The sequence below is a fragment of the Convolutriloba macropyga genome, chromosome 1, assembly GCF_964194025.1.
Source record: "Convolutriloba macropyga chromosome 1, txConMacr16.3, whole genome shotgun sequence".
NCBI lineage: Eukaryota > Metazoa > Xenacoelomorpha > Acoela > Convolutidae > Convolutriloba > Convolutriloba macropyga.
Window position 1 is genome coordinate 46902531 of NC_134468.1, and position 26947 is coordinate 46929477.

A 26947-nucleotide genomic window follows, 5' to 3' on the forward strand; every position below is an offset into this window, starting at 1 on the left:
AATGCAACTTAACGAACTGAGCAAAACTCTACAACAATAAAACAAAAATGAATTTTTGCTATTTCATTGAAAATGATCCGAGTTTTTGAGCAACGGATCATCTGTCTGAAAGTTTTAAAAAAACAGATTCAGATCAAACGTAATAATTTTTGTGACTGTCCAATCATACCCCTTATTTCTTTCCAAACATACGCTACTGGAGCCTAGTTTCCAGTAAAAAAACTCAAAGGCTAAGAAAAATGCCGTCTAAATGCCGCTCAAAAAACGAAAAATATGACGAACAAACTTATCTGATTCAAAAACTATGAAAAATAACATAAAGACCGCAAGTTACTCGTTACTCTGAGCTCTAATTCAATTAATTATACTATCGGGAAATAACGTTTTGCTAACCTTTCTAGCAATGACTGTTTTCATTATTACTGACTGCAACAGGTCAGAAATCACTCCACTCAAAAAATTATCATCTAGAAGACGACAGTGAATTGTTTGAATAAGGTCGGAAAACAAAATTATTGTTCACGAACTATTGATAAACTTTCTCAAAAATCTACTGTTTTTAGGAGAGTTTGATTCTAAACAATATTTTTGCCGCCTTTACAATATTTATGTCGAGGTCTTCATGAAAAAATGCCCAAAATAGTTCGGGGGAAAACGCCTACGACTTCTCCTTTGCATATTTTGGATATTTTGCATATTTGCATAATTTGGTGTCATTTTTATCAACTATATCGTGATTTCCAATACTGCCGTCGTATTCACCGCTTTTGCTTTAATTAAATTTTGTCTTCATATGCGTACGAAGATTTCAAAAATGGCCTGTTTGGTGTTCTCCATGGTTTAACTTTTCATTGAAAATCGCTGAAAGTCGCACTGCTCACGAGAACACTTTCTGAAATTCTCAGCTTCCGTTTCATAGTAAAGGCATACGTGCATAACAGTAACCGAGATCTCTAGAACAAAACATTAACCCACTAAGGTTGCACGATGTGATCTCGAACGACTGTCGGAGCGATCAATTTTAGAGGGGTTATAGTCTACAGAAACTTTTTTGGAAGCAAAAACTTCTGCCACGACTGGAGTACGCACCCCCAATCTCCCGTTACAAATTGGTGCCATTAACTACTAAGCTACACGGGCTTTGTTCAGTAGTTGCTCGCAAGCACTTCTATTTTGGCGACAGACTTAATTTGTGAATAAGCACAATTTCAAACTCTAAACTCGAGAAGTTAAGCGTGAAAAAGTAACCCCACAAGTGAAATCGGAAGATTTTTCCAGAAGAAAACGGTCAGTCATTACTTTTGCATAAAAACGACACACGTTTGCCAGGGTTGCTTAAAACTTCGTTTGAGAGCAATTAAAAATATTAAGAACATCCGAGCTGTTATCCAACAGCACAAGCTTCCTGCCTTTAATTCGTTTTCTCTAAAGCAATGAATAAACAAACTATTACAAACACTCGAAGAATAGGAATGAGCTGTCTTCGAAAAATCTCAACTTTCTCATTCAACGCTGCTCAGCATTTGTCTTACCGGCGGATTTCCGTGCCAATGCCCGTTGTCGTCGCAAGTATATATTCTTAAGTGTTGTGCTGATCAGTTCTGTCTTGGCTGAAGTTGTCATCTCCGAAAGACTTCCACTAGACGTATTTGTCACATTGCTCACTTTGTCCGTGGAATCTCCACATTCAACATCTGCCATTTACAAATGATATTTAACGATGATCACAGTTTCTCTCGTTCTCAAACAGAGTCCCGTAAATTCACCACAGTCAGAGCGATATAAAAGTTCAACTCACTTTATTGCTTCACAATCTATAAATTTGGCCAATTTGATGGTAACAATTATGATGTATGTTGATTGATTTGCAAATCTTAACGCCAACATCAAAACTCAAACCACTATGCAATCCACTAACCAATATTTCATTTGGCAACTACCGACTGTTGTTAATTCAAATTAGACTGATGTTTGAGTGCACACCAGATCATTGCTAAGGAAGATCCAATTCGGAGACCAACAGTTTAGCCACTGATATTGATCTTATAATTCATGCTTTCTTAAACAGATTGAAGCATGGTCATATCTAAATCTGCAATCCATTCCTTGACTCTATTAGCCAATCTGGTTAATTGTTAAGCGTTATCTACAGTTATACTCTTTATAACAATTCTAAACATTGTTAAACCCTACGCGGCTAGTCAAACAGTCGCTGTGTGTCTATTTCGACCGAGAGAACAAATCAAATAATGCAATAATGTGCCGTCCTTTCGTTGGTAGCTGAGCACCATAATTCAGCATTAACTTCAAGAACAAATCAAGAACCAGAAAACGTACCGACCATTCATAAACAAAAGATCCATCTAGCAGTCTATCCCTCAGCAAAATCGATTTTAATCAGCAGCCACTCACAAAACACTGCTGTTACAAGATTTGACCGCGTGTTTTAAGCACCAAGCACCGACCACTTAAAGTCCTATAATCCTTACAGAACTCTTAAGTCCTATAAATATGTATCACTTTCAACTTAAGCACCTCCTCTTGGCGCATCAGATATAGTATTGGGCAGTTGCAAACAGCCTTGCCACAAAGTAATACCTGAGATATTTTGCCCAGCTTTACTTTTTTCATAGCACAATCGTATATTTATAGGCGTGTCTTAATTTTTCCAGCAAGCGTAATGTCTACTCATACAAGCAGCAAACTTGTCAAAACTACGTATCGTAATCTTTTATTATGAGAAACATTAAAATGCGTTTCTTGGTCCGAAACGCATGCAATGAAGTATAGAACCTCTAGCAATGTGTGACCGTTTCAGCAGCCAACGTTTTCTATCAGTTGCAAGAGACGTGATATGATTGGGCACTAGTGAAAAACTTTCATAGATTGTGCTGGATAGTGATTACGCGACATAGATACTGATAGATACTAGGGGGCATGAATCTGACAGCTGAATTTGTATGATTTCCTAAAACCTGCGTAAAGTTTTATTACGCTACCACTGTTAGCATAATTCAACTTTTTGTTCGTATGGTTTTGACAAGCTTCCTTCCGACACCTTTAAGTAAAATGTAAACGACTACTACCGGAGGAATTGCACTCGAAAGACATGTGAGGGGTTGGGTCGCTCGGTTGTAGTTAGCTCAAGCCGAGAACATCAGCCGCGGTGCCTTGGAGCGAGAAACAGAAGCCTCTTTAAGCGTTGAAGTTGTTTATTTTACAGTTTCGGTGAACCACACCCTGAGAACCTAATAAGATCTTAGAGAGCTGCTCAAACACCATATAATATCGGTCTTTACTTATGTCAGTTCAAAGACGAAAAATCAATTCAATCACTGAAGCGAGCAACTCTAGCCAAAATTTTGAACGGAAATACACACAAGGCTATAACAATTGCCTCAAAATTGGTCCGACAGCAATTAAACAACTCTGCCTATCTGTAACTAAAGAGCTGGCTTACAAACATCAAACTTATTGAAAAAAATGTTCATTTTAATAAATTTTGCGCATCGATCTATACATAGCGGCGGCCTACAAGTATCAATCTTAGCAGTGTTCTTTTCAGTTTACATTAACGACTTGCCTGATGTTTTTTAAAAAAGAAAGTTTTTTTTATGCTGATGACACAAAAATTCCAGGATTATAGGAGAAACAAACTGAACTTCAAATTAACATCATCAATGCCATCAAATGGAGCAAAGAGAATCTTTTCAATTTCAACTTCACCAAATTTCAATTTAGTCTACCTAGAAACGAAACAGAATGCCAGCTCCTCTTACCGGACAGAACAACAGATCGCGAAATTCAAATAAAAGACGTCGCAATTTAATTTACCTGACAAGTAATTTGTCCTGGGACTATCAGTTGGATTCCGCTATAAACAAAGGAAATCAAAAATTGGCGCATCTGAGGAGAAAAATTCTGTTCCCAACCTTAAAGAAAGTGAAAAGCAATTTGGTTAAACGCTACGTGTTATTGGTCCTGTTTAATGGATCAAACATCTGGGTTGCAAGCAAGACAAGGCTAAAAAGAATGGAAAAACTGCAGAGCTGGCGCCAAAAGGATGTTCTACAAATCATTTCAGCGATGAACCATATATTGCGTGTTTGCAAACACCGAACCTGGAGGTCATATTTTACTAATTATGATTTTGCTTCGCAAGCCAAATTTAAAGCGGAATTACAATTTTTTAATGAAGGAGTCGGCATCAAAGTTCCGATACCAACTTTATCCGTACGGATGGTCACCTTTCAAAGACTCATAAGATGAAACTTAATCATTTAATTCAAATACCCCACATAGGGGTTTACCAAGTTGAGAGAAACAAAACTTGCTCAAATTTATTATTATTGTTATTATAATTAGATAAAAACGTAAACGGGACATTTGATTAGATTAGAATATCACAATTGCAACGTAACGTATGATATATCTGTGGAAAAGATCAATCAAATAATTTGTTGCTAATGCAATTAGCTGCCTCCCATTTTCGAAAACTGATTTTTGGGGGCCTCAACTTGGGAAACTTTCAGCTTTCTGGGTTTCTCTTCCGGACAAGTACGGTGACCGACTCCTAAATTTTGGCTATTTGGAGAGTTTCTGAAACATTTAAAAATATTTGCTCTACCGAACTTTGTTTTCCGTTGTTTGTGAAATTTAGAAATAAGCAATTTGTAGTTGAATTTCACAACTGTTATTCGGGATTTCACAACTGTTATTCTGTCTCTTCTGCAATACCTTGTGACGTGTCCACAAAAATGACTTTCCTAGCTTTGGTAATGAGAAAAATCAGTAAGTACTTGAATGACAAAAAACGCTATCATGCCGCCATTTAATACTGCTCGTCTTTTTGTTTTACAGCCATTAAAAAGTCACATTGGTACTGTGGCTTTTTAAAATTCATATTGAAAGCTGCCGTCACAATATTTTTTTGTCTCTTTGCTGCCCATAAATGTAAACCAAAAAAACTAACAACAAAGCTTAATAGAGGAAAGCTGCAGTCTCGATGCGCTTCGTTTTGAACCAAACACATTTGTCTCTTTATTTGTTGCCGATAAGTGGAGACCAAAAAACTAACATCTTAACGAGAAAAAAATTGTGCTCAGAGGAATATTCATATATTTGAATTTAAGCAAGTAAAACTAACTACAGCAGCAGTTAAAAACAAGATATAATGTTTTTAGTTTTAACTAATCGAGCTTTGAGTCCTCACTTCCGCTGTCATATAGGCAGTCTTCCCAGTTTTCTGGAACAACTATTCCCACTTGCCGTACTGTAGATACCAGCCCATTCAAAGCATCCCTGTCATGTTTATGATATGGAAGCAGCTGTACAATTGTAGACAAGAATTCCCAGCTACAAAATTTGGACAAAATGGGAGCCAGATCCATGATCTGACCAGAGTACTCAGGTGTTGACGCTTTATTTTTTGCCTTGGAATAAAATCTCAGTGAATATATGAACAAACTCCAGTTGGTAGCAAGCCATGGTTTTCGGTGAATGATCTTCTGAGCAATACTAATAACTGAATTAAAGTCGTCCTCAAAAGTCAACTGAATGATACGACAACAGTCCAGGCAAAAATTTCGTTGAGCTTGCACTGTTCCAAAAGTCACAATTTTTGCACGTAACTGTATTGCTGGGCGGTACTGGTGACTCTTGATTAGTTCAAAAAATAACTGGATTAAATACTGAGGATTTAAAGTCTTATAATACTGTTTTTGATACTGTACCGACAATTTCTCACAATTCGTCGAGGGCACTACGGAATCATAAATTCGATGTACAGAATTTTTCGAGCAAAGATACAATCTGTTTTTTAATAATATGCGCAATATCGACTTCAATATAGTTGAGAATTTGGAATTTGAAAGATCAAGAAAACATTTAATCGCTACTTTATGTAGATCAAGGTTCGCATAGAATACGCCGAGCAATAGTTGTGCTATAAAAACATTCGACTTTTTAAGACCATTATGATTCATTGAAAGACTGGATATTAAATTTAACATTCTGAAACGCAATTCCTGTTCTGGAGGTGAAATCGAGCTGAGCAAATTTTCCACCATCATTAAGATTTGACTTGGTAATGGCTCTTCGTCTAACGCTTCAAGTGTGTTCAAAACATACTTTGGTTTTGCGAAATCGCTGTTAGGTTTTTGATACTGGTTGTAGAGCAGATTTAAAGGATTTGAAGGATCACTTTGTTGAATTAACCCGAAAACAGTTTCTGCACTTTGTCCCTTGCCAGTTTTCAAGAACAACATTCCGAGGAAGCCTAGTGGTGTGATATTGTCTTCATTTAATTCGTAAGCTTCCAAAAAACAATGTTGAGCCAGGCTATATTGAGCAATAGCTGAAGAAGCGGCTAAGGATCCTAAATACAGCCATAGTTCTTGATTTGTATCATCCAACGACACGGCTATTTTTCCATAGAGTAGCGCTTGCTCTAAAAAGGTATTAGATTTCAGTACAAAGCAACATTTAGAAAGGGCAAGCCACGCCCAAGCGCAGTTTTTCTCTGGAGAATATCTGATAACATTTCTGAAACACTGATATGCTAGATGAACCATGTCTGATTTATTGACACGTATTGTTCGACTTTGTTTGCCTTGTACATGACCAGGTATCTCAAAATCAACAGGACCCGAGAACATATCCGACTGCATTAAAGTATCTCCCAGCACTTTCCATGCCATAGGTTCTAGGGGAAACTTTTCCACCGCTTCAAAGGATAAACTCAACGCTTCTTGAAACAACTCTTTCGATGCTTTATCATGTGTTCCACTACCAACCGCAACAGCAAACAATCGATGCAAAGTCATCACTTTTTCGCAAATAACTAACAAACAGTCTCGATTCAATGCCAGCGCAGTCGTAAAATCATCATTGGCAAAATTGAAGTTGCCCAAATTAAGCCTGCTTGAAGCAACGATGAAGGAACCCAATTGCAATTCCACGTTGCTCTGGTAGGCATCAACTAAAAACGTGTCTTCCAACTGAATCAGTTTCATTGCCTCTAAGCCGCAATTCAGTGACGATTGGTTGCTCTTCGTTTTGTAGAAAATCGCAGCAATTAACAGCCAACTTGAGTGCTTTCTCCTGTTGCGACTCCTGCAGTGACTCACACACTCCGCGGCAAATGTATACTCTCCAATGGAAAACAACTCCACCGCTAGTCTAAGCCATATTAGGTACTGTTTATTTGAATCAAAACACGCCAATCGTCGTCCATAAAAGTTGACCAGAGCTTCATAAGATCCGGATTCGAATAAAATTTTGCCGTAAAATTTTATGGACTTAAGGTGCAATTCGTTACTGCAGAAACATTCTTCCAGTGATTCCAGAGCATCTTGACAGAAGTCTGAACAGTAGAAGTAAACACCGTAAACATATTGGACTTCATATGAAAACGGATCCAAGCGCTCTAAGAGCTCAATCTGTTCGAAACAGGAATCTAAAATGCTTTCTTTGGCATCCTTTTCATCGCTGCGTAACCTCAGAAGCCGTTTTAACATGGTGCTCAGTTGCAAAACCATTAGATCAAAATGCTCATTGTCAATTTTTAAACCTTTGTCAATCCATTCTAACTTCTGCCGATATTTCTGAGCTCGATCCATGATTTCATTAGTTAACAACGCTTTCAGATAACAAAACGATGAGCTCCAGTGAGGAATACTCTGAAGAGCTTCGATTGCTTCTCCGCTTTGGTTCTTGAAAATTAACGACTCAATAGAAGCGACACGAATCTTTTCTATTCTTTTATCGAGCACGTTTTCAGAAACAGGACTGCTTTCATTCAGGCTACTCTCTAACTGAACACACACCTCCAAAATCTCATCGGAAAATATCCGTTTAGATAAATTTTGAAAACCCCGAATTTTGATGAAAGTCAAAACAGTGCTAAGGTGAATTTTTGCTTGCCTTGAAAGTTTCCCGGAAAACTCTATCATTCCTTGAATGTCGTCAACTTTTACCATTGAGGAGTCTAATTTACTCTTGGTTAAACTCTGTATGTATAAAATTATTAGTCCTAGAAGATAGTCGCGGCTGTGCACGGAAAATGCACTAATTAGCTTGCTTTGGTGTAGTTTGGCTTCATCAACAAACTCAACTTTTGAACTTCTTTCGAAGTCACGTTCATGAAATTTTCCTGTGAAATACAAGATAGAGTTCGATATATTTCGAACTGTTGGTTTTACACTTCTACCATCGTCAGGTAAATTAGCTAAATTTTGCAGCATTTTGACCGAGTTTTCGTCTAAACGAGGCATCTCGAACGAATTGGCTAATTTAGTACAAAACTCGAGTTGAATCAGATTCAGCAATTCAGAATGTAGAATCCACGCTTCAGGGCTGTTGATAAAAATACTATTTGCAGCATCAAACAGCTGGCATAGTCTGTCTGACTGGTAGCCAAGGTCACAATACTTTTTGTACAAATCGAAGGCGTATTGGTCACAGTCTAAATTACCCGAAAATTTTAGAATTTTTGCATGTAAGTTTTCAAATAAAAACGCAATCTCTTCTTCTTTCATATCAGCTCCTCTATCATAAAACGACATAAACATATTAAAATTTTCTTCCTGAGAAATAACTTGGGGGTCTAATAGGTGATGCAAGTTTCGAATTTCTTCAACCGGACAGTTTGTACGAACACTTAAATTCAAAAGCTTCAGTGTGTAAACTTGGTATTTTTCTTCGTCGTTGTTTTCCAAGGAAAACTTGCGCATCAACTGTAATGCGGTTTTTAGCTTTTCTTCGTTAACTTGAAACTTGTCGGAGAGACTTACGAAAGCCACCGCGGGCAACGGTTTCTCAGGTTGCAATGACATTGCAGTTAGAAGAGTTTGTTCAGCATCTGGATACTGCCCCGTTGCCATTTCGCACTTGCTTTTGTAGACCAAAGATTTGAAATCTTTCGGATTCTGGGAGAGAATTTTGTCCACATATATCATGGCGGCCGTATAGTTGAGGCCTTTGATGTATCGCTCTATGAGCTCGTGATCTTTCTTAAAGTTCTTTGACATTTGTTCACATCATGGGACCTAAAAGAACACGCATTTAAAATAATCTGTACTGTATGCAATGTAATTAAACGATCTCGTTTCAAAAGATACGCCATAAATACAAAAAATGAATCAAATTAATCGTTTCCTAATAGCTGTTCATTTTTCGAATTCAAATTTGTTCCAAAAAATGTGGTTGTAACTTTCATTTGTTATGCAGCATTCTTTACATGATCTCATTATCTTCGGAATAGTCTATCCGCAACATCAGTTACCCCATTTGCGCAACTCTGCAATGATTTTACGAACAACCCTAAATATGCTTTCCTTTTGAGTGCACCCGCTTGAATGCCACTGATGAGTGTAAGGCTCAGTTTCCTTCCCAGTGAGGTCTCTCATTTATGATTAAATAAAACAAAACTTAATTTAAACAGATGAGCGGGAACTTGATTTGCCAAAGTTAGCAAAATCATGCACACAAATGCATGTCAAAAAATCTTTTTGTTTTGATAAAAAAGAGCTATTGTCATTATCAAAAAATGAGGCCCTTTTGTGGAACAATTGAGAACAACCTATTAATAAAATATCCTTCACTTTTATTAAACATAAACAGCTGCAGAACTTTCATGCATAGTCATTTATTGGCAAAGAAAACTGTTTTTCACTGAAATTCGATGTTCAACAGGAGAAATCAGCTTGACTCAATATGACTTTCATATCGAGGAAAATTGTTCTCCAAACGTTACTCGAGAGCCTACAAATCGCAAGTTGCATATTTTATCATTTTTTTCCTTTTCGCAAGACGTTTCTTAAGATTTTATTTAGAGTATTATATATTCTACGTTTGAGTTCCTTTGTAAAAGCAATGTGCAAATTTTAAATTACAGCAATATCAAGTTAGAAAAAATCAAAACAGCTGCCGAAAATTCACCGGAAAACGCAACATGGTCGCGAGGATAAAAGAAAAATTGCTTTTCCCGAAGTGGTTACGAAGGAAACAACTGTTGAGATTATAAATTCTCAACCAGTACGAGGTAACCGAGACAAACTACGTAACCACGACAGTACGACGTAACCATGACGAACTCAACCAGTACGAGAACGATGTATGTACCTGAAGATTTTCATGGGACTGCAACAACTGCCACGAAAAGAGGCAAATGTGATGCAAGCAGGAGACGCCCCCGAAAGAAAGCGACAACAACAACAACAATTTTTGAGACCGATGAAGTGAGTTTTAACATTGCTTTTTATGACAACATATTACAAAAACATCAGTACCACCAAAAAAATACAGATTTTAAATCGGGAGCCTTTTAAAGCATGGTGATGCGACGCAAAGTGATTGAGCTAATTTCTGGGATATCAAATTTTCTTTAAAAAAAACAATTTTGATTTCAGGCAAGAATTCAGAAAGATTTCACAAGTCTGAGAAAGAGAATATATCACAATAGGCAGAAGTATTTCTCTTCGAGAACAAAAAACGAAAATGCTTTCTAAAAGAGTTATTGACAGAGCTCAGCTAAATTCAAGAGCTATGTGTATCAATTGAAATAATTTTATCGGGACCCAATTTGTCAATATTCTAGAAATTCGAAAGACAGAAAACGTGAGGATAATCTTCGATTGTTTACACTGCAGTTAAAGATAATCAACAGCTACACAGTTCAAATAAGAACGTAGAACGTGGGTGCCAGTCTCAAATCGCAAACAAACAAAAAATCATTATAAAACTGCAATTTCGAAAAAAAACTGAATTTATTTAGTTTCATTGCATTTGTATTACCTGAAATGATTATAAAGGAAACAATTCCTGAGTTCACTGAACTGACTTAGCGAAGCAGGATCATAGCAAAAGTTTCATGGAGACAACTATAAAATTCAGTTTAAGCATCAAACTGGTAACGCACTCAGCTAAAGTGCTGAAAAGCCCTGCAGAACAGCCACAACATATGAAAATTTCGTATATGTTATATTTGGGTAAACATATCTGGCAACGTTTCCATAAAACTTGATGATTCAGAGCAACATCATCTATTTTTTTGCTAAATTAGAAAAAAAATGTTCACGTTTTCGTCATCTGTTATTTTGGAGCTTCAAGAGATTCAATATGGTACACATCTTATCTTCTAAATAACTTCACTGGAGAAAAAGAACGACCGTTTAACATATAAACTCCATTTCTTAAGAAAAGAAGAAGAATGACTGCTTAATAGTATTTCAGCTTAATTGTGAAAAAAAACAACCAGAGGAACTAAGGCCAAAAAGATAAGATCTAGCTGGAGAAAAGCTAAATTCCAACTCCCCTTTTCAGCGATGTAAATTTGATGATAGCGCGGATTAGGTCGAAAATGAATGAGCAGCAACCAAATATTCACACAAAAATGGCATTACTGTGACAATACTAGTTCCTACAATTCCGGTTCAGACAAAACTAATACAACATTTTGCGTTTCTTCAAATCAATTTGAGCCACAAGATTATTTTTTGCAATTTAAAGCTAGCAATGTTTCAACTAACGTAAATTTAAGAAACAATCTAGAGCATTTTGATTTATAGTCAATTTAAAATGCTCTATAATGTTTCTTAATTTTTTTTCAAATCTGAAACTTGTAAATTAAAATAACCACTTGGTTAATGTTACATATTATACATTTATTAATCAAACATTATCATTTTCTAATTCATAACAAACTAAGGTTCGGTTTTCTTAAAATAGTTTAATAAAAAAATATTGAATCCTGCTACCATTCTGTCTATTGGAACTCTTTCGTGTCGTTTAAGCATTTCCGCTAACTTTTTGTTTAAATTTGGTCTTCGACTTTTCTTTTCTAATTGTAATTGGAAGTGTGTTCGATTTTCGAATAAAGTTACGATCAATTGAACCATTACTCCATTTCGACTTACATTTTTGTTCTAAGAAAGGTTATGGGTTCGTTTGTTTGCAAAAATTGGCACGTTTTCCAAAAATCTGAAATGTTTATTAGAGCAATTTCTTGTTTGTTGGAAAATATTGAAAAACCTATTTAATGACACCCGTGTTATTTGAAGCTCTGCTGGAAGCATTTTAGTCTCCAGAAGTAGATCTCTGGCAGTATCGTATTTGGTTTTCATAAAACAAACTTTTATGCTCCAGTTTATCTGTATGTTAATTCTGTCAATAGAGTAAGATAGTAAACTTTGAAAATAGCACTTAAATCTAAATGAGATAAAAATAGAGATTTAAAAAGATTTAATCTTATTTTTAATGGTACCTGATAACGAACCAAATATAATGATCTGATTGCTGAAGCCATTTTACTCGTAACCTTATTTAGTTGATTTTGGTATGTAAGTTCCCTATCAATTTTCACACCTAAATATCTACATTTTTCAGATGCTTCCAATCGGTGTCCCTTGAAATCGACAGTTTCAATGATTGGAAGTTTTGCATTCCTGAACACCATCAACTCCGTTTTTTCCTCATTCAGGGTTAACCTGTTTTGTTTCATATATTGATCTGTCCTAATTAATGTATCTTCAGCTATTAGCTGCAAATTTGCTTCATTCTTTGCATGACATAAAATTGCTGTATCATCGTCAAACTGTAATACATGACAATTCGTGGATACAGCTTCACTGAAGTCGTTGACATAAAGTATAAAAATTAAAGGCCCAAAGACAGTTCCCTGAGGAACACCGTGATTTATGACAACCCAATCTGATTTTGCTATCCCACTCTTTACAAACTGTTTTCTATCACAAAGGAAGGAGTTTAATCAGATTCTTGCATTCTCTCCAATGCCATACCTTTTTATTTTGTTCATAAAAACATCTATAGATATTGAGTTGAAAGCCTTTGCTAAGCCTGAAAAGTGTGAAAAGTGAGAAAAAAAAGTGTGACAACAATTTCGTTTTCGTCAACGCATTGGTTTATTTTTCAGTTAAGGAAATGATAGTATCGAGACATGACTTTTGCTTTTGAAATCCGAATTGATTCTTGTTAATCAGACCATTAAGAGTTAGGTGGTGAGTTAGTTGTTCAAGTAGTAATCGCTCAAAATTTTTTGCTAGAGTTGGTGTGACTGATATGGGTCGCTAGTTTTCTGGTTCTAGTCGGTCTGCTTTCTTATAAACAGGTGTAACGTGGGCTGTTTTCAAAATATTAGGAAACGTGTTTTTGTTAATATATTCATTGACGACAAATTTTAAATGAGTTCCAATAGACAGTTTACTATCTTTTAGCGCCCATGCTGGTATATAGCCCGGTCCGGGCGATATGCTTAGGTAGATTATCAATAACATTATACAATTCTTTTCTGGTGACTGGTCGGAAGCTAAATTCCGGTCCCTCAAATGTTAGGGAAAAATGATTTAGAGAAACGTCTTTGCCTTTGTATAATCCGAGCCTCGCAAAACAGTTATTAAGAAAATTGGCAATCTTTCTGTCATCCTCAAAAAAATGACTACCTTCCCTTAATTTGTCAAATTTTTCTATTTGGCTGTTGGAGTTGATCCTGTTTTTGATGAATTTCCATTGTTCTCGTGAAGTTGGTAGCTGCTGGAAAAAATTCTTTGTATAATCATATGCAGCTTTTTTCAGTTTTCTATTCACTGAATTGCGTAAAGAATTGTAAATATTATAAATCTCTCGTTTTGGGTTTTTCTTCCACGCATTAAAGAGACGGTGTTTTCCATTTATGAGACCAAGTAATTCCTTTGTCAACCATTGACTTTGTTGTTTTTTGTACTACTTTCTACCAACTTCACGGGTGCATGACAACTCAGTATATTTTCAAAAATGTCGATAAATTTCAGTAACATTTTGTTAGGCTCATTTATCTGGTACATAGGCGACCAATCTTGCAGCACAATGTCACGATTGAAATTTGTTCTTGAATATTTCTTGGTATTACGTATCAAAAATTGTCTTCTTATCACTGTGATCTATCTTTAATGATGACTGATATACTATTGTGAAGTGATCAACACCAAGAGTCGACTCTAGGACATTGGCTTCAAAAATTTGGTTCTTCGAGATAAAACAGTGATCAATTAACGAATATTTTTCACCATTACGCTAGCTGACGAAACATTACTAGCTTACAAATGCAAAAAAATATCGCCCTAATATTATATTTTACAATTTACTTGATTTGAATTAGTATAAAGTGCAAAAAAAAAAAACGTATTGACAGAAAAAAACGGAAGCTTCTGGAGTTGACTCCAACTAAAACCTGACTTAGGTCACAGCTAATTACGGAATTTTACAAGCTTCTTATGTTAGACAGAAAAATTTATGACCCCAAAATCTGTAATATGTGATACCAAATTTGTTCAAACGGTGAAAAACCACCTGATGGACAAAGCATTAAAAACCGATACAATGAGAACCAGCTCGAGTAACGTGCAGCTTATATAGGTTCAAAAAGCAAATTTGTTTATCAATTTTAAAATCCTGTATCCCAAAATGCACTAAAAACAAGAGGCTTGGTAATAAGCGTTTGTACATATTGTTCCAAGCCCTCATCCACATTTTTGGCTTTATTGTCCACCATATTAGAAAAAAAACTTTGAAAAATTGGTCAAAATAATTGGTATATGAACAAAAAATGGCCTCCAACTCAAATCACTTAGTAAATTAAATAATGCCACATTAGTGGGCCGATGATACCTGCCAATTTAATACTACGAGACAAGACAAAGATCACCTTCTTCTACACCAAATTGACCTGTAATTAATGAGCCTAGGAAATATGTAGACAAAACCGAACAGCAAAATGAAAAGTTAAAAAGCACGTCTTTATTTTAAAACATTTGAATTCAAAGACACTATAATTATCAAATGAAATCAGTAAATAGGTTGCATAGCAGGCCACTAAGACTGGCAATTAACCAGATTCATGCCACTACAAAAAGAACGACAAACTCTGTTAAATTCTAGTAGACGGTTTCGAACCGTTAAAACCATAATTTATTCACTGAAAAAAAATTGATATGTTCAATTGCGCTTTCTTAAGGTGCTTGCCAATAAGGTGATATCTGACCTGTCATTAACAAAAATCTGACCAGACAAGAAGAACATCAAAAATGAGAAAATGCATAAATATAAAAATTTTTGTCACAACACGTAGTATCAAAGCTTTAAACTTAGAACCTTAAAACAATAAAAATTTCTCCATTACAAAGATCACCTGTCTTTGATGACTTTAAGCTACAAGTTGACCAAAAAAGTGATAACGCGTAATAATCCTTTGATTGTTTTGATAACAAGTACCTTTAAAAGACAAAACGACCATCAGCTTTCGACTGAAAAAAAATTGTGAAACTGCTGAGGAATTCAATTGGCCCTGTCATTAGCAAGCCTTGATGACTGGTTCTCTATTGTAAAAAAAGCGAAAAATACAAAAAAACGACTGATTACAATCCGAATTATTTTTGGACTATAGGAAAACGATTAGACCAAATGCTATTGCTCTTCTTCCATTAGGAACACTAATTATGGATATGAATTTGACAGAAAAGTCACTATCATAAATTATGCATTTTGGTCATATTGAGTTAAATCAGCAAAAATCGGCAAAATTTAAACACTCAAAGAACACTCAAAGGAAGGGCAAGTAATACTAGCCCTCTTTGGAGTTAATGTCTCACCAGTTTTAATGTGTGGTAATCCAGCAAATTTAAACAAAGTGGACTAAGGAATTATTTCGTGGCATTTTAGTGAAAAGGCTAAATTTAGAAAACGTAGCCAAATATTTAGCCTAAAAATTGGATCAAAGAGTCCAAAAATACTCTTCTATCATTAGAGATAAAACCAACAAAACTATAGTTAACGATTTTAACATATTTTTCACCAAAATTGCGTAAGAACACGGAAAGTGAAAAAAAAAACGAAAAACAGTCAAGAAATAACAAACTTCAAACCTCGGTAACTTCGTGGAAAAAACGAGATTCAAAAATATTTTTAATGTATTCTGCGCCGGGCGAGCATTGATACCACTCAATCAATCCTCTTCAATGAATATATCGCTCGGCCAAAATTGACTAAACAAAAAAGAAAAAAAACCCAATTGAATATATAGTTCCACACAAATGTTGGTCGGAACAAGTAAAGTTCTGATAACATCAGAGCTATCAGCATCTCTGATACCCACAAGAGTGAACAGTTTTTAAATTTTCAAAACGTAGAATATACGAAGCGCACTTTTACCTCAACCGTTAACATACATTTTAACTGGGCAAAAAAATAACAATTGCGAAGTTTCCATTATTACCTTGTCAAAATAAAAAATACTTAATTATTTTGAGAAAATATAAAAAGAGGAAAATTCAAAAATTTCAGTCTTGTAATTCTTTTTATCTCGGAAGCCGTTATCGTCAATCTTTAAAGTGTGCACGTCAAAATTATGCAGACACAATAGGAAAACAGCTTACTTTTATTTTATGCCAGTGAACATGAAAGCAATACAAAAAACTGCCTTTTTAGTTTCTGACAAATTAATATAAAATGTTAATTCTTGCAGTCTCAAAGAGCTTTGGTAAGCAGTGATAGCATGAGCCGTAATTTGAGAGAGATTATAAAAAATAGAAGACCAGATATTCAAAAATTTAGGTTATTGCGTATATCTTTAACACAAATACGGTGACACCCAATTTTAAATAGCCTTGATGAATAAAATTGCCCCCCTCCCATTAGGTTTTGTAATATTTGAAAAAAACGACGCGCAAACAGTGTGTAGGTACATTACCAAAATGCGGAAAAGGTCGTACCTATTATTTTGTTCTTCATCTACCAGCCTCATCCCGTGCCCATAATAATTTTGGTCTTCCTACTTTTAAAATTGAGCAAATTTGTAAGCATTTCATTGAGAAAAACCATTTTGCCAATACAAACAATAATCAAGATCATTCCGCTTCCCTTGAAAAATTTAAATCTGTGAAAACAGTCCATCTTAGCAATAGAACATTCAGAATATCTAAAAATAATGCCTATAGAAAACTATTTTGAAAAAAAAAAATAATTTAGCTGGCAGATTTTTAGAAAATTGCATAGCTTCGTAGATCCGCAACATCAAAAATAATAAACAAACCGAAAACGAGAATTTTCTCTTCTTTTTAAATAAATGCTGTATGTTATATTTTGATTGAAACTGTACAACTTATTGCAGCTTCTATTGCCTTCAATTTAGTGATATCACTCAGTTCGCCGTATCTCATTGAATTAAACTAAGCAAAATTCAATTTGGAAGTCATTTTTGAGGGTGAGGTAAGTGACGTGTGACGAAAAACTGAATCAAGCCAATGAACAAAACAACTCTCTCCACTCAGGAAAAAATGAAAAAAATTGAATTGATGAATCAGCAGAAAGTAGATTTGAAGTGATCGTGACGTCATATGGTCATAACAAAAATTTGACGAAATAAACCAAAACATAGCAGTGCAACTCTTGGCCTACAATAAAGAATGTTTTTTCGATTAAACAATACAACAGACCTAGAAACGACTACGGATGGGCTCGGAGACTTAGAAAAACTTCCATTAAAAAAATAGAAAAGATTTCCAAAAACTGTAGTCAAATTACCTCATGTGAAAACACCACTAGCGAGAAAGAGAATTTCTGCTCAAACACCGTTTTTATCTCAACATTTAATAATAAAAAACTTCACTGCTCAAAACCACTCGTTCTGCGTGACCAAAATCAATTTTGCTTTACAAATCATCAAAATTTCTGAACAGATCGCATTTCTGAAAAAAAAACATTCTGAAGAAACCCAGAAGCAACTTGTCTTAATCGGAAACCAAATATCTATTGAACGTACTTGAGAAAACCAGAATAGGCAAGTCTGGGTTTTCGCAAGTCTTGGCGAAAAACGGCCAAAATTTCATTTTAGAAGAAAAATTAACGATGTTCTCTGGTGGAATTGAAAAACATTATATGCGCCCATTATTCTGTGCAAGCATTAATAAGTACTAAAACGTTTCTAGTGCTGAATTTAATTCCCAATAAAAGACAAAAAACTAAGAATTTGACCCGAGATCGCTCAAGCATTCTCAAAAATATTCAAACCATCAAATTAGCCTAAACGCTTTCAAAACAACCCGAATATTAGGATCTTGACCCATTGAAAGTTCTTAAGTAGAACGTCGGATGAAATGCTCTCGAACGGCAGACGGGGGCAATTTAATTTAGAGGGAATGCAGCTCAGAAATGTTTTATGGGGGCCAAAAAGCTATGGTTTGAACCGGGACCTCCCTAAACCAATGAACTATTTTATTTCAGAACGAGAGCATCTTAGGTCACTCAAAAATGAAGTGACAAAAATTCACTCAAGAAAACAAAAAAGAACAAAAGAGCAAAAGCCTCCAGCAAAAATTTTACATAAAAAAGACACGTTTACAATAATAGCTTCAAAGCTATAATCTTTACAATAATAGCTCTCTCGTCAAAAAAAAAACTTGCACTCGCTTAGAGAAAAATTATTCACCCACATGAGGACACAAACACACGCACTCACAAACGCATACAGACACACACACACACACACACACACACACACACACACACACACACACACACACACACATACACAAGCGCACACATACAAAGACACACGCACGCGCGCACACAAAAACACGCTCGCACATACAAATTTTCACGCGTTTCATTTCGTGCTTCAAAACTAACTCAAATAGACTTTAGACTTCTCCAATACTCCAATCTCATGAGAATTGACCCAGCAATTTCTTTGCGGCTATTAATAAAGAAAAAGCGGAGAACTTCAAATAGATGAACAGTTCAAATTTGGGGCGAAACAGGACCAAAGCAAAATAATTAAAATTTCCTGAAGACTGTAAAGGCTTTCAATGTAAAAAAACGCCAAAGAGTAAATGGTATCTAATAATCAAGCAAACATATGCTTATCAAATCATTACATAATATAAGCTGTCAGAAAATTCACCTTGAAAAAATTTTCAACTGCTTTGGAATTGCCGCACGTGAGCAAAAAATTTTGCTTTCATCAAAAATCTTTCATACCCACCGATTTTGTTTGAGATATTTTCCGTTTGTCCCCCCCCCCCCCAGCTTAGTGGGTGCATATTATTTGCACACCCCAGACGCACGTGTCACATGTTTACATAATGAATTACTATGTATGGCATGGCACGTGCTCTGTAACTGTGGGGAGAATAACGTACGAGGGGTACAAACAGAAAAGGTCATTTGTAGATCTTTTCCGTTTGTGCCCCCCCCCCCCCCAGTACGTTATGCGTCCCCCAGTTAGAGCACGTGCCATTACATAGTAAATCATTATGTAAAAGTATGGCACGTGAGGGGTGCAAATAATATGTGCCCACTAAGCTGGGGGCACAAACGGAAAAGATTTCAAATTCTTTTGAGTTTTAAAATTCAATTCGATCGAGCAGCGTGAGTAAACGGTCGGACAATATTCCAATTAAGCTTTTCCACTAGACTCACGAATATCGTCCTTTTCGAGGTCATTAATCACGCAATAAATTGCTGCGCTGTGCTCTCCAAAAATCTCTCGGTTCTCAACAGAAACAGATTTGAGTTACAACAAAAACTAATATACAACCATACCAGATATGAACTTGTAGATTTATAATAATTTACTTAATATCAATCAAGTCTACAACTCTCGCATGCAATTATCGTTTCTTTCCTCCTCGTCGTTTTTGTTGTCCACCGGTTTTAGGTCTGACGCCTGTATTAGTTTTGGGCGCTTCAGGTGCAGCGGTGACTGGTTGAGCGCTCACGGTTACCTTTGGACCAGAATGATCGTATACATTACCACCAGTCGTACCACCCTGTGTACCCTTGCCCACATCATGCTGTGCTTTCTTCTTTCTTGACTTTTTAAATGCACTTCTTTCCCATTTGGGCAACCATCTTTCGGGATCCGGTTGAACGTTGGGATCAAAATTTTTGGGGAGCCGAGGTTTCTTTTTGCGTTTAGTTTTCTTTGCAAGCACGTTGTCACTTTGATTTGTAGCAACTTTGGCGGCCTTTTTCAGTGCATATTTATTAGTAAGAAATAGTTCAGAGCTCTTGGATAACTCTTCGATATCACAGTCATTAGCCAACTCTTCAATAGAAATCAAGTTTTTGCTGTACTTTTTGACCAAGCTAGTGTCGACTTTGGCACTGCATGTGATTAATTGCGCCAAGATTTCCGATTCTGGCCCAAGCAGATCTAGAAGTTTTTCATAATATGCTATCGATTTCGCATACAATTTCCGTTCCATGAGCTCATTCGTTATTCCTTTCAAAATGGTGACTTTGTGCTCTTTAGGTAGATCAGGATTTGAGATCAAAAACTGGTTGACAATTTCTTCAGCTGACGCAATCTCTTCAAAAGAGAGGTACAATGAGACCAAAGCCGACACGATTGCCATAGAATTCTTGAATCTGCAAACTTTTAAAGTGTTAACAGCCGATGTCAATGTTCCTTGAAGCACGTAAACTTGTGCAGTTACCAAATCGAGATGAGGAAATTCATACAAGTATTCTACTGCTTCTTTGTATTTTTTGTCTCTAGCCATCAAAGCTGTGGTCAGAAGAGGCACCAAATTATTATCTTCTTTGTTCTCATCAGTGAATGTTAGAAGGCTTTTTCTACAAGCATCAATCTGATTGTTGTTCAAATAGAATAACGTCAAATTATAATCCATTAATTTCTTTTGAGCTGATGACAACTTTTGACGACCCGCTGTTGCCGTCATAGCTTTAACTCGTCGCTTATTTTCATTGACATTTGACGATTTGTTTACATTTAACAAATTACACGCAACAGTAGCAGATACACCTGGGTCGTCAGCACAAGCTTTGGTGACGTCATCATACAGTTGTACAGCTTCTTCTTTTCGTCCCAACATTTGCAGCACATAACCCAACTCAGTCCGTATGACAGCCAATTCTTGGTTCATTTCCTCCTCTGTCAACTCATCGGCATTGGTGTCTGTGAACTCCTTAATGCTACTTTCTAAAAGACTGTTGGCTTTATCCAAGTCGCCACTTGCGGCATATCCACAGGCCTCGTTATAGAGCAACTCATACGCAACATCTGACTCACGAGAAAACATAGCTCGAGCTACGGAGGGGAACTTCCCATCTTGCTGACTTTGTTCTCTTGCTGCTAGGACAGCTGCATAGTTACTTAACCTTTCTTCATCGTGATCATCATGTACATTTTTTATCAAGTCGTCGTAAACAGCAATACAGTCATCAAATTTCTCTAAACGGTACAAAATTTGAGCCAGTAATTCTTTTTCTCTGGTGTCCAGATCCTCTTCTGCTTTAAGCACGTCATAACTTTCAACTGTTTTGTTCATTCGATACAAACAGTACGCTTTTTCGAATCGCAGAGCCAATTTTTTCTTGTTAATTACATCTATACAATCCTCATAACGATCCAACTGCAAGCAGCATATGGCAATACATTCCTGTGCTACTTTGTCATCTCTGCACTGTCGTCCAATTTTGCGCGCATTTGAGAGAGCTTTCTCATAGTCTCCTGATTTGAAAAATTTTAAGACATTGCCGTACACAACGTCCGGATTAATTTCTTCCTGTTTTCCCATCACTGAAAAACAATACTGGATTTCATTAATGCTGAGTAAAGATACTATGAACGAGTAAAGCTACCATGAGTAAAGCTACCATGAAATTTTACTGCTACCATGAACGTTTTGCAAAAACTGTAGCAATTTTGATTTTCGGGAGACAAAGTGGATATTCGTTTCGGGTGACTGTGATTTTCTCTCAAACATGAACATTTTCTCTCAAACATGAACCCACAACCGTTGAGGATAAGGGAGCCAGGATATAGGGGTTAAAAGTGGGAGCGGGCGGTCCAAGATTACACTTTATCTCATGAACATACACAAATTCCATCGCTAATCAGAAGCTTCGGTGAACTGTACACTTCGGGAAACCAGAGCCTACTAAAGCTCTAAGAGCTGCTCGGTGACTTACTCCCTCCGTGGACGAAAAGCCAACTTCAACTACTCAAGCGAGCGAAAGAATGGGTCTTTCCCATTCTAGCCCCCATTATGGTATAAATTCCATGATTGGGGGGGGGGGGGGCAAGGGTTATCTGACAACTAAGCTGGGGGTAGGGCTATAATGGGAAAAACTCAAAAAATGTTGTAGAAGAAACTTGATTGGTCAATTAAAAATCAATTCTGATTTCTAAAACAAAAGGTTTTCGAGCTTAACGTTCATCATCAGGATGAGACTGTTTCGCAATTTTTAGAGGATAAAATAAGAAGATATTTACATTTGTCTGAGACCACAATTTAAACAATTCAAAGTGTTGCGGCTAAAAAGTCCAGCCAATTTTGCATTAAAAACAGACGGTAGAATGCCGAAAACCACTAACAGTCATGCAATATAAACTCTTAAACTATCCTCACAATGTAAAAGAAACCAATTTGTGAAATTAAAATTAATTCTGATATTTAAAACAAACGTTTTCGAACTTTATGTTCATCGTCAGGTTAAACCTGTTTCACAAACTGTTAAAGGATAAAATGAAAATGTATTTATATTTGTCTGGGACCACAATTTAAACAATGCTCGAACTATTTATTTAACATTTAGTCTATTTACAACTCAAATTTAAAGCTGTTACCAATTTCTTTAAAAACAATCCTATTCCGGATTTTTTTATTTTGGCCATGTTTTTGTATTACTAGGGTAATTCCGAATTCGCCCCAACCCTAAATATCCCTCTTGGGGAGGTTTTGCAAATTTCGTTTTGTGATGCAAAAAAGGGGGCTTTCCCATTATAGTCCCCCATGAAATAATAGCCCCCATTATGTTATAATTACCATGATTGGGGGCTATAGGTCATCTGACCACTAAGTTGGGCGTGGGGCTATAATAGGAAAGACCCAAAAAGTTTGTTGCCCTATTTATATTTTCCAGGTCAAAATTATTATTTCAACTAATACTTTCATCATGAGTTCCCGCCCCCTATATTCATCACGTGTGTTTATTCCCGGCTTCAACTTGATGATGTATTTAGCTACGATAGAAATGAGTTTCTCTACTGTGCGACAGGCATCCAGAATTTTCCATTCAATGTCATTCGTGGAGCCACAACATTCAACAAGATGTTGACCCACCTGTGAATCCTTCTTTTGATGTTCTGATATCCTAGTGGTAACAAGCCGGCTTGTCCGCCCAACATAGATGGATCCGCATCCATTACATTTTATCTCATATACCACGTGGGATTTCAGGTCTCTATCGAAAGATGATTTTAGGGTGGGGAGGAATTATCTTATTTTTTGCGTTATGAATACCACTTGCAAGTCACATAGTTTCCTCAATTTGCTTGCAAAGTTTTGAGTAAGGTTGCCTCTGTATTGTAGAAAAATTGTTAGTTTATCATGAGATCTAGTCTTGCTTTTTTGATGCTCTTTGGGTGTTGTTTTCACTTGGTCTTTACTGCCAATTATTTTGTTTTCTAAAGTCTGGTTCACTATTTTTGAAGACCATTCATCTGGATACTGATTGTTGATCCAGCATGTTTTGTTCTTTTCAATCACCTGATCGGAGGCCAACCAATTAGATTTTGCATTGAAAAACCCAGTGAACCGTCCATTGAATCACATTTTCCTCATGCTGAAGCGGTGAACAGCTGCAAAAATTCAGTATTATTCCCGTGTGAGTTGGTTTTTGATACCAATAACAGGTGATTTTACTTTTGCTGCTCACATTTACATTGATATCAAGAAAAGCCAAATCTTCTTCCATGTTCAATTTTTCAAAGGTGAATTGCAGGTTTTTGTATAATGAATTTGCAAATTTTAAGTAATCGTCCGGGTCACCACGAACCATGCAGATGTCATTCACATACCTTTTGAGCACTTTCATCCTCCCAAGTCGCACCTTTGTCTGTTGATTGCAGCAATACGTACCAAACAACATCTTACATGTTCCCGTATTCCTGAATTGTTATCTTTTGGCATTTTGGATTAAAACAGTTTTTGCATGACTCACATTCTACTCCATTCCCCGGAAAGTCACTCTCCAGTTGCAGTCTTTGCAATTCCCGGTTTTATCAGATCTAAAGATATTTTCACTAAGCTGTTTTTGCAGTGATGTGTCAAAGGATTTCATCTGCACGCTCGCTAGTATTACCGCCAGTGATGCAACCATAGCTAGACCATCTGATTGTACATACCAGTTCCCATTACATTTAAAATGAACCTTTGTCACGTCACCGCTAGCCTCAACAAACTTTTCATTGCGGACCTTGGGATCTCTGGAGCTAGGTTGCTTGAATAGAGTTCTCTTCGAGCAATTTCTATAGTCTCTTCAACCGGCACGTTGGTGTACAAACTTTTTACGTCAAGAGATACTATCAGCTCGTTATCTTCAAGAGAGTGACTCTAAGGCCTTTCTAAGGCCCCCTTGCGCATGTATGTTTTGAGGGGATCATGGGTAGGTGCGAGAGCTGTTGAGAGGGGGTGAGGGGTTGAAGGTCATTTTTGGGGCGAATCATTTTTTGTTGGCTAGTACGGGTACTGTGGAGTGAGCTCAAGGCTACTTCGAAATAGAACAAAGAGCTATGATCTATTCAATGGACAGAACAGTGAGCCAGCACTATGAAACATTACGGCAGCGTAATGAAATTTACTGCGAAAACGCATTATTTTAAAATTACTGCAATATGTTAGGCCGAGAAGATAAGTCAAAAGTTGAAACAATACTATACTAATGAGGTTTCTATCATCCCCTTCCGCACAACACGTATTATCAGTTAAATGTTTGAAATCAGGGCAGCTTCTGAGACAGATAGCTTTGCGTATGAGTGCGAAACTTATCTTCGTCCGAGTATGTGATTGCGTCCGAGATTTTTGTTGATAATTGCTTAATACTACGTCTCGCATAGGCTACTGCGCCTCCCATGCATTAAAACATGAGCAGTACTACTTCAAAATCCGAAACTGCTTGTTCTAGCTTCCTTGTCTTCTGTTGGGCATGCCTTGGCCAGCGGATTAAAAAATTTCACGTAGAAGAAAGCTCTAATGAATCTCGAACCCCTTCTTCTACGGAAGTCGTTGCTGTCGAGCGATGTCAAGTCGAGAGTTTTCATTACTGCTAGTCATTTTTGTAAAAGTTTTCGACCTCTAGAAACTGAAGTGATTATTCAAATTTGACGTCATGCAAAACGTTCGGCGTTTTGCTTTAGAAAACTAGTGTCTATTTTGGTGCTGCATATGGGTAAACCCCGTTTTGAAAAGTGTAGAGAAAAGATTAGTGTGAATTTTCCCCATAAGGGCAGTTGTCAAGGGTGTTTTTCGTTGAGGATTGTATCGAAAGAACAAACTGTCGCAGAATTCCGATCTTGTATACGTTGAAGCGTAGCTTTTCAGTGGCAAGCAGTGAGACAGTTAGACGATATTTTTTGAAGCCAAGACGACAACGTGACATTTGTCTTCAGGTAACGTGGGGAGATTATCAATTTTTGTTGGCTTCCACCCTCGGTTAGCCTAGTGTTTGCTATGAAGTTTTTGAGAGGTCTCCAACAACAACACTCGTCTGTTACAAAAAGCATTATCATTCCCAAATTGTACTGCTCCTGAGTTAGCTTTCAAAAACTGCTTCGCAACTGAAAGACCAAACAAAACCTCGAAACGATTTAAGATTACACTTATAAAGCGGCCATAAACGTAAACGCTGAAACGCCATGCTCTTTTAGTCACCTGTGTGAATCGTTCGGAGCTTCGGCTCAGATGAATTAGAGGCGTTGTCAACGCACTAAGCGTCAATCCGCTTGAGCCAATGTACTGTACAAAGATCAGCAATCTGTGCGGTCAGTTATACGATTATTTATGTGCCAACACACACACACTAAGCACCGGCAATTCTTTCCTCCTTCTTCTTCTTCTAGGCGTTCGCCGTTCATTCGGCATGCCCTCCAGTCGCAATCGAACATTTCCTCACATGACGGGCAAAGTTTGATGCTGACTTGTACTCGTTACAGTATTCGCACCATTTCGGTGGCTTGATAACTGTTTTGGTTGTTCTGGGAATCCTTGGGTTGCATTTTTTAATGTGATTCTGGTAGTTGCTGAGCATCTTGAAAGTTGAGTCACATTTACAACACCGTCTTCGTCTGCTCGTGGATCCTCTCTACGTGGCATTTTAGCCCTGCTGCAGTCTTGCATACTAGTCCACATTCGTCGCATTCTAGGCTTGGGGTTGGTGGTTTTTCATTCCTTTCCCTCTTGTCCGCGAATCTGAACTTGTTTGCTGTTTTGCGTTCCCAGTCCTCCAAGTGCTGCATTCGTTTCCTGACCATAGCTTTCCATTGTTTCCTGTCCTGTGCCCACTTGTGTGCTTGTCTCCAGTCAATGCCAGCTTCTGTTAACAGTTTCCTCCAGTAAAAAAGCGTCTTCCTTTTCTTTCCTGGGGTTTTAGGAAGTCCTTCGAGGCTTCCCAGCCATCCCATGACAGCAATTTTCACAGGACGTTCGTCTGACATTCGGAGGATATGACCAATTCTCTCAAGAGTCCTTTTCTCGATCTTCCATCTTAAACTCTTGACCCCGAGAATATTCCTCACGTCTTGCATGTTCTTTCCTTCTGATTCCATTTGTATGAGCGGTGGTGCCTTGTTGTTGCTCCACACTGAGCGGTAACACTTGTCGATCCAACTCTGTAACATTTTGATCTCTCCAATGTACCAGGGTCTTGCTGCACAATCGAAGAGTAGGCCACTCTTAACGCAAGTTTCCTCAATCTGTGCCTGCTTGGTTTTTGGAAGCTTGGACTTCTTTAGTTGGTTCCGACACCGCGCCCACAGTGTTCCAGCACGTTTTTTGCGGCACTTTATATCTTCTTTTGGTCCGAGCCAGCTACCCAGCATTCTGATTCCATTTGCCTCTTCGCTGGAAAAGACCACCCGCTCCTCCTTGTCTTC

At 37.0% G+C, this 26947-nt stretch overlaps 2 protein-coding genes across 3 annotated transcripts in view; both read right to left on the minus strand.

Moving 5' to 3' along the window:
- Positions 1-2165, minus strand: part of LOC142349574 (uncharacterized) — a 63653-nt gene extending 61488 nt beyond the window's left edge. The window contains exons 1-2 of one of the 2 annotated variants that reach the window (XM_075401238.1): positions 1919-2165; positions 1533-1694 (exon numbers count right to left, since the gene is read on the minus strand). In XM_075401238.1, coding sequence (XP_075257353.1) covers positions 1533-1623 — 91 coding nt within the window. In that variant the 5' untranslated portion in view covers positions 1624-1694; positions 1919-2165. The other variant, XM_075401231.1, reaches the window with a different exon arrangement.
- A 17373-nt stretch (positions 2166-19538) lies between these two features.
- LOC142339666 (signal recognition particle subunit SRP72-like) lies at positions 19539-21620 on the minus strand. The gene has a single exon (XM_075389874.1). The coding sequence runs from the start codon at positions 21588-21590 to the stop codon at positions 19659-19661; it is 1932 nt and encodes a 643-aa protein (XP_075245989.1). The 5' UTR covers positions 21591-21620; the 3' UTR covers positions 19539-19658.
- Between the last annotated feature and the right edge of the window lie 5327 nt (positions 21621-26947).

Bases quoted from the DNA above. Each gene is read 5' to 3' on its own strand.
- LOC142339666 (XM_075389874.1), bottom strand. From the start codon at position 21,590: ATGGGAAAACAGGAAGAAATTAATCCGGACGTTGTGTACGGCAATGTC.